We start from the raw sequence: 12,271 nt of genomic DNA, 5'->3' as shown, positions 1-12,271 counted from the left end.
CCATGAAGCCAAAAAGTAAAATCTAAATGCTTTGATTAAATATCAAGCCTTTCCCACTGACACGAGTGTCTCACGAGCAGTGACCCAGCCAGCTAGTGACACCATTCGCAGCTGGAGGCTCATGCCCAGATTCTGCCCCAGGGAAGGAGCAGCAGCAGGCAGTGTCTGTTTTCACCAGCTGGGATTCCTCTCTCTGACAGCTCTTGAAATGTGGTGCCTGGCGGGAGGCAGTAGCCTGACTTGCATGCCAAATAGCCACACCAAGGACTGACTTTGGTTGTGAGGGGGAGTAGGGGTAGGAGTGGAATTGGTGTGGAAGGATGTTAGCAGGAATACAAGGAGTCTGGAACCATCTCCTTTGCATTTGCAAACCTCTCTCTTTGAAATGTCTTGAGGATTCCCCTCTCCATCCTGGAAGTAGGCCAGTGGAAAGACTCCCAGTGCAATCCATAAGTAAACCAAGGAATGGCACAGCATCTGTGTAGACCAAGCAGGAAAGGATTCCCTTTGCCTCTTATGCAAAGGGATCAGCATTGCTGATTTCTGCCTGCCTGCCTGGTTTTTGGGTGGTTCCAAGCAACTCAGAATGGCAAGGGCCATATCATGAATATTTCAAGGATGGAGGCCCTCAACTAATTGCTGTTGTATCCATCTTGTGACCATGAGTAGATGGCAGCAGTAGGGTTGGTTTTCTAAAACATCATTTTTCTTTTACAAAAATGGCCTGTGAATTTAAGAACAAAATAGTTGAGGCTAGTTTTGAAGATCTTGGCAAGTGGATGTTCAAAAAAATAAGAATTATTTTACTTTCTAAATTATAGTGTAGGAGTAGTCAACATGTTGGAGCACTGCAAGCATAGCTGAGGAGTGGAATTGTAGTCTGGAGGGCACCATGTTGGCTATGTCTATTTTGGTGAGTTTGCTGTCACATTCTTGAATTTAGACATCTTATTTCAGTGTCTTACCTCACTGTAGACCAATGTTTCCCAAACTTTGAGTCTCTGGCTGTTTTTGGACTACAATTCCCATCATCCCTGACAACTGGTCCTGCTAGCTAGGGATGATGAGAGTTGCAGTCCAAAAACAGCTGGAGTCCCAAGTTTGGGAAACATTGCTGTAGATGCCTTGAAGTCTGTCTGTTACATGCTTCTTCAAGGATGGGGAACCTGTGGCTATCTAGATGTTAAGGAGCTATAACTCCTGTCATCCTTGACTGTTGGCTGCACTACCTGGGGTTCATGGGAGCTGGAGTTCAACAATATTTTATAGGTTCCCCATCCCTGTGTCAGGCTCCTGCCAGCAACTCCCACAGCTGGTTGCCCAGGAACGTATAAAGACAAGGAATGTTTCTTACTATCTGCTTTTTATTCAGTATTTACAGAGAGGTTTTAGAACCCAGCCTCTTGGATAATGGCCTTGTCCCGAGTGAATCTCCACTCCCCCCATCTCTCCCACTTCTTCATTCATCATCCTCCTCTACAGGTACTGACAAGTGCCTTCTGCCTTTGAGCTCTTTGCTCTCCTACTTTCAAGGCTCGCCAGGCTCTGGGAGAGAGCGGATCTGGAATACTTTATAAAGACACTGTGTGTGTCAGCTGTTGCCCCCCCGGGTGCTTCCTCTCCCTCTTCCTCCTCCTCTCCCATTATTTCTTAACTTTTCCCTTCATCTGACTCTGAGCTGTGACCTCCCTCAAACCCCTGTTGTAATTCTAAACCATGGGTAGGCAAACTAAGGCCTAGGGGCTGGATCTGGCCCAATCACATTCAAAATCCGGCTGGCGGGTGGTCTGGGGATCAGCGTGTTTTTACATGAGTAGAATGTGTCCTTTTATTTAAAATGCACCTCTGGGTTATTTGTGGGGCCTGCCTGGTGTTTTTATATGAGTAGAATGTGTGCTTTTATTTAAAATGCATCTCTGGGTTATTTGTGGGGCATAGGAATTTGTCCCCCCCCATATAGTCCCCCCCCCCAAGATCTGAGGGACAGTGGGCTGGCACCCTGCTGAAAAAGTTTGCTGCCCCTGTTCTAAACTGTCTTTCTCTTCTCTGGAAGGGTCGGTCTGGGGAGGCAATCTCCACCATTCCTCCTCTGCCCAGTCCCTGACGCCTTGTGGCACTCATTCCTCTTGTGGAAGGCTACAACTGGTGGTTGAGAAGATGGAGGAAATGCTAGGGTGTGTGTGCTTGACATTTCAAATCAGTCCACTTGACATTTCAAATCAGCTTCATCTTGCAGATTTCCTTGCTTGCATGGAGAGTCTCCATGCTAGTACTAAACATCTGTGTCAGCTGCGGACAGCAAGAAGTGTCTTCATGGCGTGGGAATGGCCCACATCATAAGAAATGAATGCTGCAGTCCCCCTGTACAGGAAGTCTAAAGGTTTGGGAAGGACAACAACTCAGTGATACAGTATCTGATTTGCATGCAGAAAACCCCGTGTTTTATGTAGGATTCCTGTGAACCCTACCCTGGAGAGCTGCTGCCAGTCATTGTGGATAAACCCAATGGCCTAACTTGGTGTGGCAGTTGCCTATGTTCCTAGGAATTACTACAACATGAAAGAGTGGCTAGAATGTTTGAACTGAATCCAGCTTACTTTTCAGAACCTAACTGCAGCAGAGTTACCTGAAATCGCTATATGGGAGAGAGTGTAGCTCAATAGACAAGGGCCTGCCGTGCATTCAGAAGGTCCCAAGTTCCATCTCGAGCATCTCTGGAGAAAAGATTCAGGTTCCAGGGGATGGGGAGAAAACCCCTCTCTGGCCTAAAGTCCTGTTGTTAGTCAGAGCAGGCAGTACAGAGTACAGCAGATAGATATTCTGCCCGAGTATAAAACTGTTTCCTAAATGTTCCATAATTGCAGTAGTTTCTGCATGACCTTGAAACCCATGCTCTTATGTATTTAGTGATTCCTATCGTGTCATTTTACCCTGTCCGCTCCCTCCATAATTATTGCCAATTTCTACCCTGGGCCTGCCAGTGTTCCCAAGCGCCCTATTTCTCAGTTCTATTGACTTGTCTGCAAGACTATTTCCCCCATATGTATTAAAGTAAATCCCTCCCTGCCCCCAACACACACACACACACACACACACACACGAATTCAAATCTCTTTGCTATTTCTCTCTTTGGGAGTCTCAGCAACTCTCTTCTCATCTTAAAAATCCTCTTTAAATGACATTCAATTCAGTTTATCTTTGGTTTATCTCTCCCATCCTTCAGTCCCCCACCCTTGCCATATTTCATGGCAATGTCCAGTGGGACAGGTCTCGACTCCAACTCATCCAAGGCCTCTTCCTCTCTTGCTAGCAAAGGACCGGTTAATACTTGAAGACCTGGCAAGCAGGAGTTCATCTGCTTTGGTTTCTCAGTGTCTTTCTTGGGAGCTTGAAAATAGCTGTGAGGGATTTGGCTGAGGGTGGTGGTTCTCTGGAATACCCCCATGCTGGCTGCAGCTGATTGGAGCTTGCAGCCCAACAACATCTGGAGAGCCACAAATGTTGTTCAGTCACCGTTGGCTAAGGTTGATGGCAAGAACTGTAATTATTCCTGGAGCCAAGACAGAAGTTCACAAGAACCTGGTACTAGGGCTCCTACTAGGGGGAACTTACATCCAGCACAGGTCCAAGATGGACTGAGAGATTCATATTGCTAAAACCAGTCCCTTCCCTTCCTGGTTACCTACTAAGATACAAAGTACACCGTTTTGGTCTCTGGCCGCTCCCTCTTCCACTGTAGACCCTTGCTCCTAAGTAGACTTCTGATGGTGAAGCATCTTGGAAGGTAGTGGGCTTCCCAATGGGCCCAAATAGGCCTTGGGAGTGAAGAAGTAGACTTGGGAGTCAAGACAGGGTGTTGGGGTCATCCAGGGGCAACCTGACAAGATGTCATTGGTACTTGGTACCTCAGCAGGCCCTCCAGAATCTCCTGTTGTACTAGGGCAGGGCAGGGCGACCACAAGAGCACTTTGATAAGGAACCTGTGGACCGCACATTGCCTTGTTGCACGGGGAGAGGGAGCGAGGCCATAATTTGCCCCCCCCACCAGCCTTCCTGCTTCCTTTCCAAAACCACTTAAGTGAGGTGCCTGGCTTTGAGAAGGAGGTGCAATGCTGTGGCGGGGTCCTACAGCCATCACACCACCTTCCAAAAGCTGCTAACTAGGCTTTGGGAAGGAGGCTGGAGGACTCTAGAACCCTGTCAGATCCCACAAAGCTTCTTCCCAGAGCTTTGGCTTTGGGAAGGCAGGACAAGGGCTACAAGGTGGGGTGGAGTGTCTAATGTTGTCGAGGGGTGCCAGAAAAAGGCCTTGAGGGCTGCATGCTTCCCTTGGGTGTGTGTTGGACTGCCATGACTCCTCCTCTGATGGGGTCTCTCCAGAGTCCTGGTCAGGCTGAAGCCTGACAGAGGGTGGGTTAAGCCCACCTCCTCTTGAACTACTGTTTGAAGTCAATTCTCCCCTTTCCCATTTTGAAGTTGCTTTTATAAGCATGCTTTCTTGGGAATACCTCCAGGCAGTGATCTCCCTGGTCGCAAGTCATTCGCCGCTTGCGTAGCAGAATAAGTCCCCTAGATTCCTTTCTAGCGAAGGGGGCTAGATCAAAATCAGCAGCAATCAAAGAAAAAAGAAACCATTGTTCTGCTTGGGTAGGAGGAGGGTCTCAGGATGAGTGACATCATTGTTATGATTGGTAAACAGATCAATATCCCTGGAGCTTATCAGAGTTTAGGATTTCAGCACTATTGATTGAGTGAAGTCTGCAGATAAGACTTCTCAAATACCTCATGTGAGAGCCTTGTTCTTTATGGGCTTAGCTGGGATACAGGCTTTCAGGCAGTGGTTAGGGTCAAGCGGTGGTGGGATGTTATCCTGTTTCTGCATGGATTAGGAATTAAAATTTATTCGTTTATTTTACAGATGTATAAACAGCTTCACAGCCAGAAGCTATTGAAGCTGTGTACGATGAGATAAAATACAAAAGATAACAGACCCTTAAAACAATAAAACCGTTTCTACAGTTAATGTTTTATAAAATTGGCAGGAACGCCTTTCAAGAAAAGCCATCTTAAGCAATGTGTCTTCAGCAGCCACCTAAACATCTAGCTTGTCTAATTGCAGCCGGTAGCCAATTCCAAGGGACTGGAACTGCAACAATAAAAACCTCTCTAATAAAAAGCCTTTTTCTAGTAAAAACTAATTGGTACCCTCAACAGTGCCCCGTCTAAGGAACACAGCTGCTGAGCAGGGTTATATTGAGTGATGCAGTCCCTTCCGTAACCTGGTCTCAATTTGTGAATGTGCAAGGAAGGTGTGTGTTCCGCCTAAGGATCTTAGAAAGTATCGATTTTGGTCCTGCCTCACTTTCATCACATGCAGTGCTGTTTCCGTTCCACTGCAGTTCAGCTTCTGACAAAACTGTGTTCCTCATCTCGCTGTCTGCTGTGGTGGAATGTTACATAATTAAATACAGAATTATTATGCAACTGCTTTGGTGTTATTCCATTCTATTCATTTCATTGAAAAAGAAATGCAATGGAAACGGGGGAGAAACATAATCAATTACCGTATTGTTTACAGACTAAAGACCACAACAGCGAATACCAATCGTATTTGCTGGATTGATTTCTGTTGAAGGCATGGGATGAATAAGAAAACATTGACAGTTTCAGCGGCAGCTTCTGTTTCCTTCTGAATTCTCCAGTTTCTCTAGTTCCTCCCCACTCCAGCTACGGGAGGAAAGATAATAGCCCTATTCATATAGTCTCTCCCCCATCCCAATGTATGCAAAATTGCCTGGGTGAGAGCAGGAACATGCTGGCAAGCCCTGACTTTCCAGTTAAGTCTGTGTGCTCCCCGCTCCTATCTTCATTGAAGGGCCACCATCTGCAGTGAGGAGCCTGCTAAATTCATGGAGCCCCCTAATGTGACAGAGAACCCTAATTTGGGTAGGGAAATTCTTGCAGCCTGAGGCCGCATTACCTCACAACAAATCTCCTGGGAGACGTCTGCCAAAAGTGAGCAGGGACAAAGCAAAAAGAGGGTGGGGAACCTGTGGCAGGTATTTGCCCCCCCCCCCGGTGAAGCCCCTGATGGGGACATGCTGGAGCTAACTGATATGTTCCCTCCCTCTCCCTCATTTATGTGGGGAGGATTTTGGGGTCAAACCACACATTGCAATGTAGCCTGCAGCTATGTTCTTTTTACTCAAATGTAAGCATGCATTGGATCTGGATCAGGACCGCAGCACACGAGGAGGGGAGGTTTCATTCTTCCCGCCCTTTGACCCCCTCAGACTCCACCTTCCCCATGCACTAATGGGGCAAAGATCCCATTGGTGCTAGTTGAAGCTGTTTAATATTGGTGAGGGAAAAGTTTGGGGGGTTATGATGGGGGAGATAAGGATCTAGCCTCCCCTATCTTTGCATTTAAAAGTCATGTGCAGTGCGGCCCTCTGTAGTGGCTTGGTTTCGATATTTGCCATAAGTTTTTTGAGAGGGAGTCTTCCCCGCCCTCATGATGACAGAGTGGAGTGCAATTGTGCTAGAACGCTAAGGAAATGTTGTTGGGAATTGTGTGAAGATTTCATGTCTATTGACTAATCACCGTTTTGGGAAAGAGGGTAGAAAGAGATCCCTCCCCCATAGACCAGAGGTAACCATTGCGGTACCTTCCAGAGGCTATTGGACTATAACTCCCAGCCGATCCAGCCAGCATGGCCAACAGTCAGATATGATGGGAATTGTAGTTCAGCAGCCTCTAGAAGGCACTACATTGGCTGCTGCTACCAGAGACCCTACTAGTGGTCATAACCATGGCGAGTATATCAATTATGGGGTGTAAGACTATCCAGATCCTAAGATGTGATGCTATGAATAGATTTGGATATGAGCGAACCGTGCGAAATTTGTAGCTCAGCTGCTGTGCAAATTATTAATCACTTGCTCGTTTGTTCTTAGAGGAGTGCCTCCTTCTCTTTCGTGAAGGAGATGGTGTCTGCTGCGACACACAGATAACCTAAAGGCAAAGCATGCCCTCCCTTGTTAAAACCTATAGTTAAATCGGCGAAGATTTATTTTATGAAATGGCAGCTCTGCTTTGGGCCAGCTTCCCCCCACCCGCTGCTCCCCAGTTGAGCTTAACTTTGCTTTCTTTGTGGCTCTTGGGAAAACCGCTTGAGCCTCTGAGGTCAGGTTCATTGACCTCTTCAACCTTCCTGGGGAGTTCACTGGGACAAAGTTTGTGGAGACCCATCTCCACAGTAATGGATTGAAACAGTACCTCCTCTAAGGGGCCACTTGGACATGGAATTGCGACAAAGGATTGCAACTGGGACGACCGCTTTTGCTTCTCTATCCATAGTAGAAACTAAACATGTTAGGTGCTTGCACCCAGAACTGTGCGGCTGCACAGTTGTTTTAAGATTTAAAATTGATGTATGCAAAATCTGCGTGTTAGCATTTCAAGCTTCAGAGGAACCTCAGAGACTGCGCTGCAGCATGAAACCACTACATGACAATTTGTCAAGAGGTTCATTGCCATTGTGTGGACTGAATTTGGGTCAAAGGTTTCTTTAACAAACAACAACGCACAGCATATGTTAATTGGCTTACCAATGCCAGGATGTCTGCGTTAGCAACAATAACTGTTTTGTGAATGGCCACTGTTCATTATGTAATTAGTACGGTTTCTGTACTTTGTTTTGTTTGTTTTTTGTTTCCCTTCGACCTCACTGTTTACAATCCTCCTCCCTTAACTGTGTCTGTGTGTGTGTGTGATGCCCTCACCACACCTAGACCATAGCTGTCAACCTCCCCCCCCCTTTTTTGCAGGAAATTCCCTTATTATAGCATTGGGAAACAGCAGCGAGGGCTGACAGCTATGACCTAGACACACACACCTGTAACTCAGGATAGCATTTCACACATCTCATGAATTTTACAATAGTCCCCAAAAGCTTATGCCATTATAATTTTTTTAGTCTTTAAGGCTAGCAAGGATCAAAAAGACATAAGCGAGTCACTTTCATCCATTAGCAATGTAAGAGATGTAGGAAAGAGAGCATATGCTAAATCAGGTAGTAGCAGACTTTTAAGTTCTGCTCTGTCTAAGGTGCTGAAAAAAGTCTCTGGGCAGCTTCCAGAGGCTTCAGCAGATGATTAAAAGGATTAATTCTGTCCGACACTTTACCTTCTAAGTTTATATAGCTGCCTAGAGCACAATTTGTCTTACCAGGGGCCTCTTCTGCTGAGAATCATTTATATGCGTAGACAACCCTAGGGAGGTGCTGGGACTCATCACAGCCAGCACCGAAATTAAGATCTGTCCCTTCCTTGGAAGTAGAAATTTTGTGCGAATGCCACCATGTGCGCTTGATACAATCCAGTCATATGTGGAGAAAATCCAAGTGACCATATTGGAGAGGAGGGCCACAGGAACAGATTTTGCCCAGATAGCCCTGGGGCTTTTAACATCTCCTCTTTAAATGTCAGCGCTACTCAGGCGCAGATATCTAAGTAAAAAAAGCCTTGCACATATTTTATCAGGGCAAAACATGGGAAGAACTGTGAAAGGGAGGTCATAGAATCCTAGTTAGAGGGGGCCTTGTTAGCCGTCTTGTCCAAGTTCCTGCTTGATTACAATAATACTAATCAAGTGCTCGGGACATGGGTGGCGCTGTGGGTTAAACCACAGAACCTAGGGCTTGCTGATCAGAAGGTCGGCGGTTCGAATCCCTGCGACGGGGTGAGCTCCCGTTGCTCGGTCCCAGCTCCTGCCCACCTAGCAGTTTGAAAGCACGTCAGAGTGCAAGTAGATAAGTAGGTACCGCTCTGGTGGGAAGGTAAATGGCGTTTGCGTGCGTTGCTCTGGTTCGCCAGAAGTGGCTTTGTCATGCTGGCCACATGACCCGGAAGCTGTACACCAGCTCCCTCGGCCAGTAACGCGAGATGAGCACCACAACCCCAGAGTCGGACGTGACTGGACCTAATGGTCAGGGGTCCCTTTACCTTTAATCAAGAGCTAGAACATCCCCAATGGATGATTGTGCAACCTCTGCTTAAATCAGAGGTGGGAAACTCTTTACAGCTCCTTGTTGCACAGGTGACTCTGTAACTCGTGCATCTTCCTAGCAATCAGAAGGGAGGAAACAGCTCTTGACAGAGAAGGGCGGCTGTTGTTGAAAGGAGATTGCTCATTCTCTTGGGATCTAGAGGTGCAAGACCCTCTGGATGTATGCTAATGTCTAATTATGCACTTGATCGTTTGCCAACTGCTAACACAAGCGCACACCTCTATTCAGCCATTAATTAGCCGTGATGAGGTGGAAGCTTTCTTCTGACTGTCAGTACACTGCCAGTGACCTAATCAGTGGCCATTTGCATCCCCCCCCCCCTGCTCCCCACGTGGGATATTCCTGTCGCCTTTGTTCCAAATATGGTGCGGGCTCAGAACACTCCATTTTGATTGGTTCACAACACTTGCCTATGCTTCTGAAGACCAGCCTTCCTAACCTGTGTGACCATGTAGCCTCCTAAAAAAAACCCTCTCTACTCATTGACACCAGCCTCATCAACATCTATTCCTTTTCTTACCTGCCCCTCACTGTGAGGTCCTGAGGCAGGGCACAGCAATTTAAGATTCAATCATTTTGAAAATTTTAAATTACTCACAGGGATAACATAAACATAGGACCTTAGAGACCAACTGAGTTTGTTCTTGGTATGAGCTTGGTATGAGCTTTCGTGTGCATGCACACTTCTTCAGATATCTGAAGAAGTGTGCATGCACACGAAAGCTCATACCAAGAACAAACTCAGTTGGTCTCTAAGGTGCTACTGGAAAGAATTTTCTATTTTGTTTCGACTATGGCAGACCAACACGGCTACCCACCTGTAACATAAACATAGGAAATGAAGATACAAAATACATACCAGAATAAAGAAGGAAACCTTCTCACTTGGCACCTAAAGATATGTAATGATGGTGCCAGGCAAGCTTCCCTGGGGACGGTATTCCACAAACTATACAGTGAAGATGTCAGGTACAGCTCAGGAGATGGCAAATTTTACAACCTGGCAGCTGCTACAGAGGATGCCATCTCCTAGGCTACCACCCCAAATGTTTGAGGGTGGTAGAACTGACAATAGGGTCCCTCTCTGATGATCTTAACACCCAAGAGCAGGGGTCAGAAAACTTACTGCACCTCGGGCTGGTGTCTCCAGTGCCAATTGTGCGGCTGGCCAGGGGAGTGCGTGCACATACGCGTGCACACACGCTACTTCCGACTCACTTCCGGGTCGGAGGAGCACCGGAAATAGCTTGTGCGCATGTGCACGGGCCTCCTCCATCCCGGATGTGCACCGGAAATAACGCTTGTGCATGTGCACAAGCTATTTCCAGTGTTCCTCCGACCCGGAAGTGGGCAGCTACGCAGTGCAGCACCGGTAAGAGTGGGGTCGCCGCGGGCCGGATAAACAAGTCCCTTGGGCCTTATCCGGCCCGCGGACCTTAGTTTGGGGACCCCTGCCCAAGAGGATCTGTAGCAACATAGATGGCCTTTCAGATATTTACCTTTTAAATCTCTTTCCACTGGTGAAAAGCAGGTTCAGTTTCACATTTTGCTCCAGGTGTTCCCTTTATTTGGGCAACAGGGTCTTTAGCTGTTGACATTGATCTATAGATCTCACATCACTCTCTCATACCCAGGCCATTGCATGGTGCTTCTTTCTGTTTGAGCTGTGTGGGACTTTTGATGATGGCAAATGTTCACTTTTGATGGTAGTTTTTCCATTATGTGGTGGTATGAGTTTGAGCGATAATAGCCTTGGGCACTGTAACTATCAATGACTCTGGAATATGAATTGGCTTTAGCCATTCACTGCCCTTCCTTTTCCATTACAATAGCCCATTTCTGATGTCAAGCCAAAATTGAGGCAGAGCATATCTCAGACTCATGCGCTCCCTACTCACTTCTGAATTTGTGGCCACCATAGTTTGCTGTTGCATCTGGATACTGTTTGCAGAAACCATGAATGTTTTCCAAATCACAATGGGAAACAAGGGCTTGCTTTGGTTCCTAATGCTGGATTTGGAGGCAAACTCCAGTTTGCAACAAATATATTTATTCAATTCAGGTTAACAACAAGCCATGGTTGGTGCAGACCAGGTAAGTGAGGGAGGGAAGTGGAGCTGGTGGGGGTGGACCTTGGAGAAAACACATACCTGTAATGTAAATCATGGTTTGGCTTTGATGTCTGAACTGGGCCTGGTCTTGTTTTTTAGTTCTGCTACAGTCTCTTCTGTGCTGCTCTCTATAACCATTTCTCTCTTTTTACACCTCAGGCTCTCGGCCTCGCCTTGAGGATTCATCTCCGCGGATAGTAGAGCATCCCTCCGACCTCATTGTGTCCAAGGGGGAGCCAGCAACGTTGAACTGCAAAGCGGAAGGACGTCCCACCCCCATCATTGAGTGGTACAAGGATGGGGAGCGGGTGGAGACGGACAAGGAAGACCCTCGATCCCACCGCATGCTGCTGCCCAGCGGCTCCCTTTTCTTTCTGCGAATCGTGCATGGACGGAGGAGCAAACCGGATGAGGGAGTGTATGTCTGTGTAGCCAGGAACTACCTGGGTGAGGCTGTCAGCAGGAACGCATCTCTGGAGGTAGCCAGTAAGTAGAATACTGAACAAGTGAGACAGAACTTTGGCTTGTCTTAAGAAGTGATACGCCGCAAGCGATGCAGTGCTCATCGGCTCCCATAAACGATGGGGAACTGTGTGGCCTGAACTGTGGTCCATGATATTGGGATTAAGTATGGTTTGAGTGTGGTCCTGATTCTGTGAACGGTCACTTGCCGTGTGCATTTGAATTTGCAATTATAGTTGAGCACTATAGAACATCTGGCAGGAGATGTGAGCAGCTGCCCTGGAGATGTACCCTTAAGTACTTTCTGCCAATCTATAATTTGTTCTCTTGCCCTGCCCCAGTTTCCTCCAAACTCCCAGCCACATCCAAACCATGTTGATTAAAAATTAAATGCCCAAACTGAAAGCAAATAGAAATGTTTCTGCTAATCTCATCCATTGACAGGGATTGGGTGTTGCTGTCTGTCGAACAAAATGAGTTAAGCAAATGGCTGGAGGGAGGAGCGATGAGGGTGCCTTCAAATTCCTGCTACCTGATCATTTCACCTAGAACAGAATACGTTCCGCCTCACACAGTGTGGCCCGTGTGTCTGCGTGTTGCCTGTAAATTACCTGATAGCATTTCATA

General features: G+C 47.0%; 1 protein-coding gene across 1 annotated transcript in view; it reads left to right on the top strand.

Moving 5' to 3' along the window:
* The window catches only part of ROBO3 (roundabout guidance receptor 3), a 310,469-nt gene that overhangs the window by 143,749 nt on the left and 154,449 nt on the right, over positions 1–12,271 (top strand). The window contains 1 exon segment of the mRNA XM_033171318.1: positions 11,342–11,668. Coding sequence (XP_033027209.1) covers positions 11,342–11,668 — 327 coding nt within the window.

The sequence above is a fragment of the Lacerta agilis genome, chromosome 15, assembly GCF_009819535.1.
Source record: "Lacerta agilis isolate rLacAgi1 chromosome 15, rLacAgi1.pri, whole genome shotgun sequence".
In the NCBI taxonomy this organism is placed as follows: domain Eukaryota; kingdom Metazoa; phylum Chordata; class Lepidosauria; order Squamata; family Lacertidae; genus Lacerta; species Lacerta agilis.
This window is presented reverse-complemented; position numbering and strand designations above follow the sequence as displayed.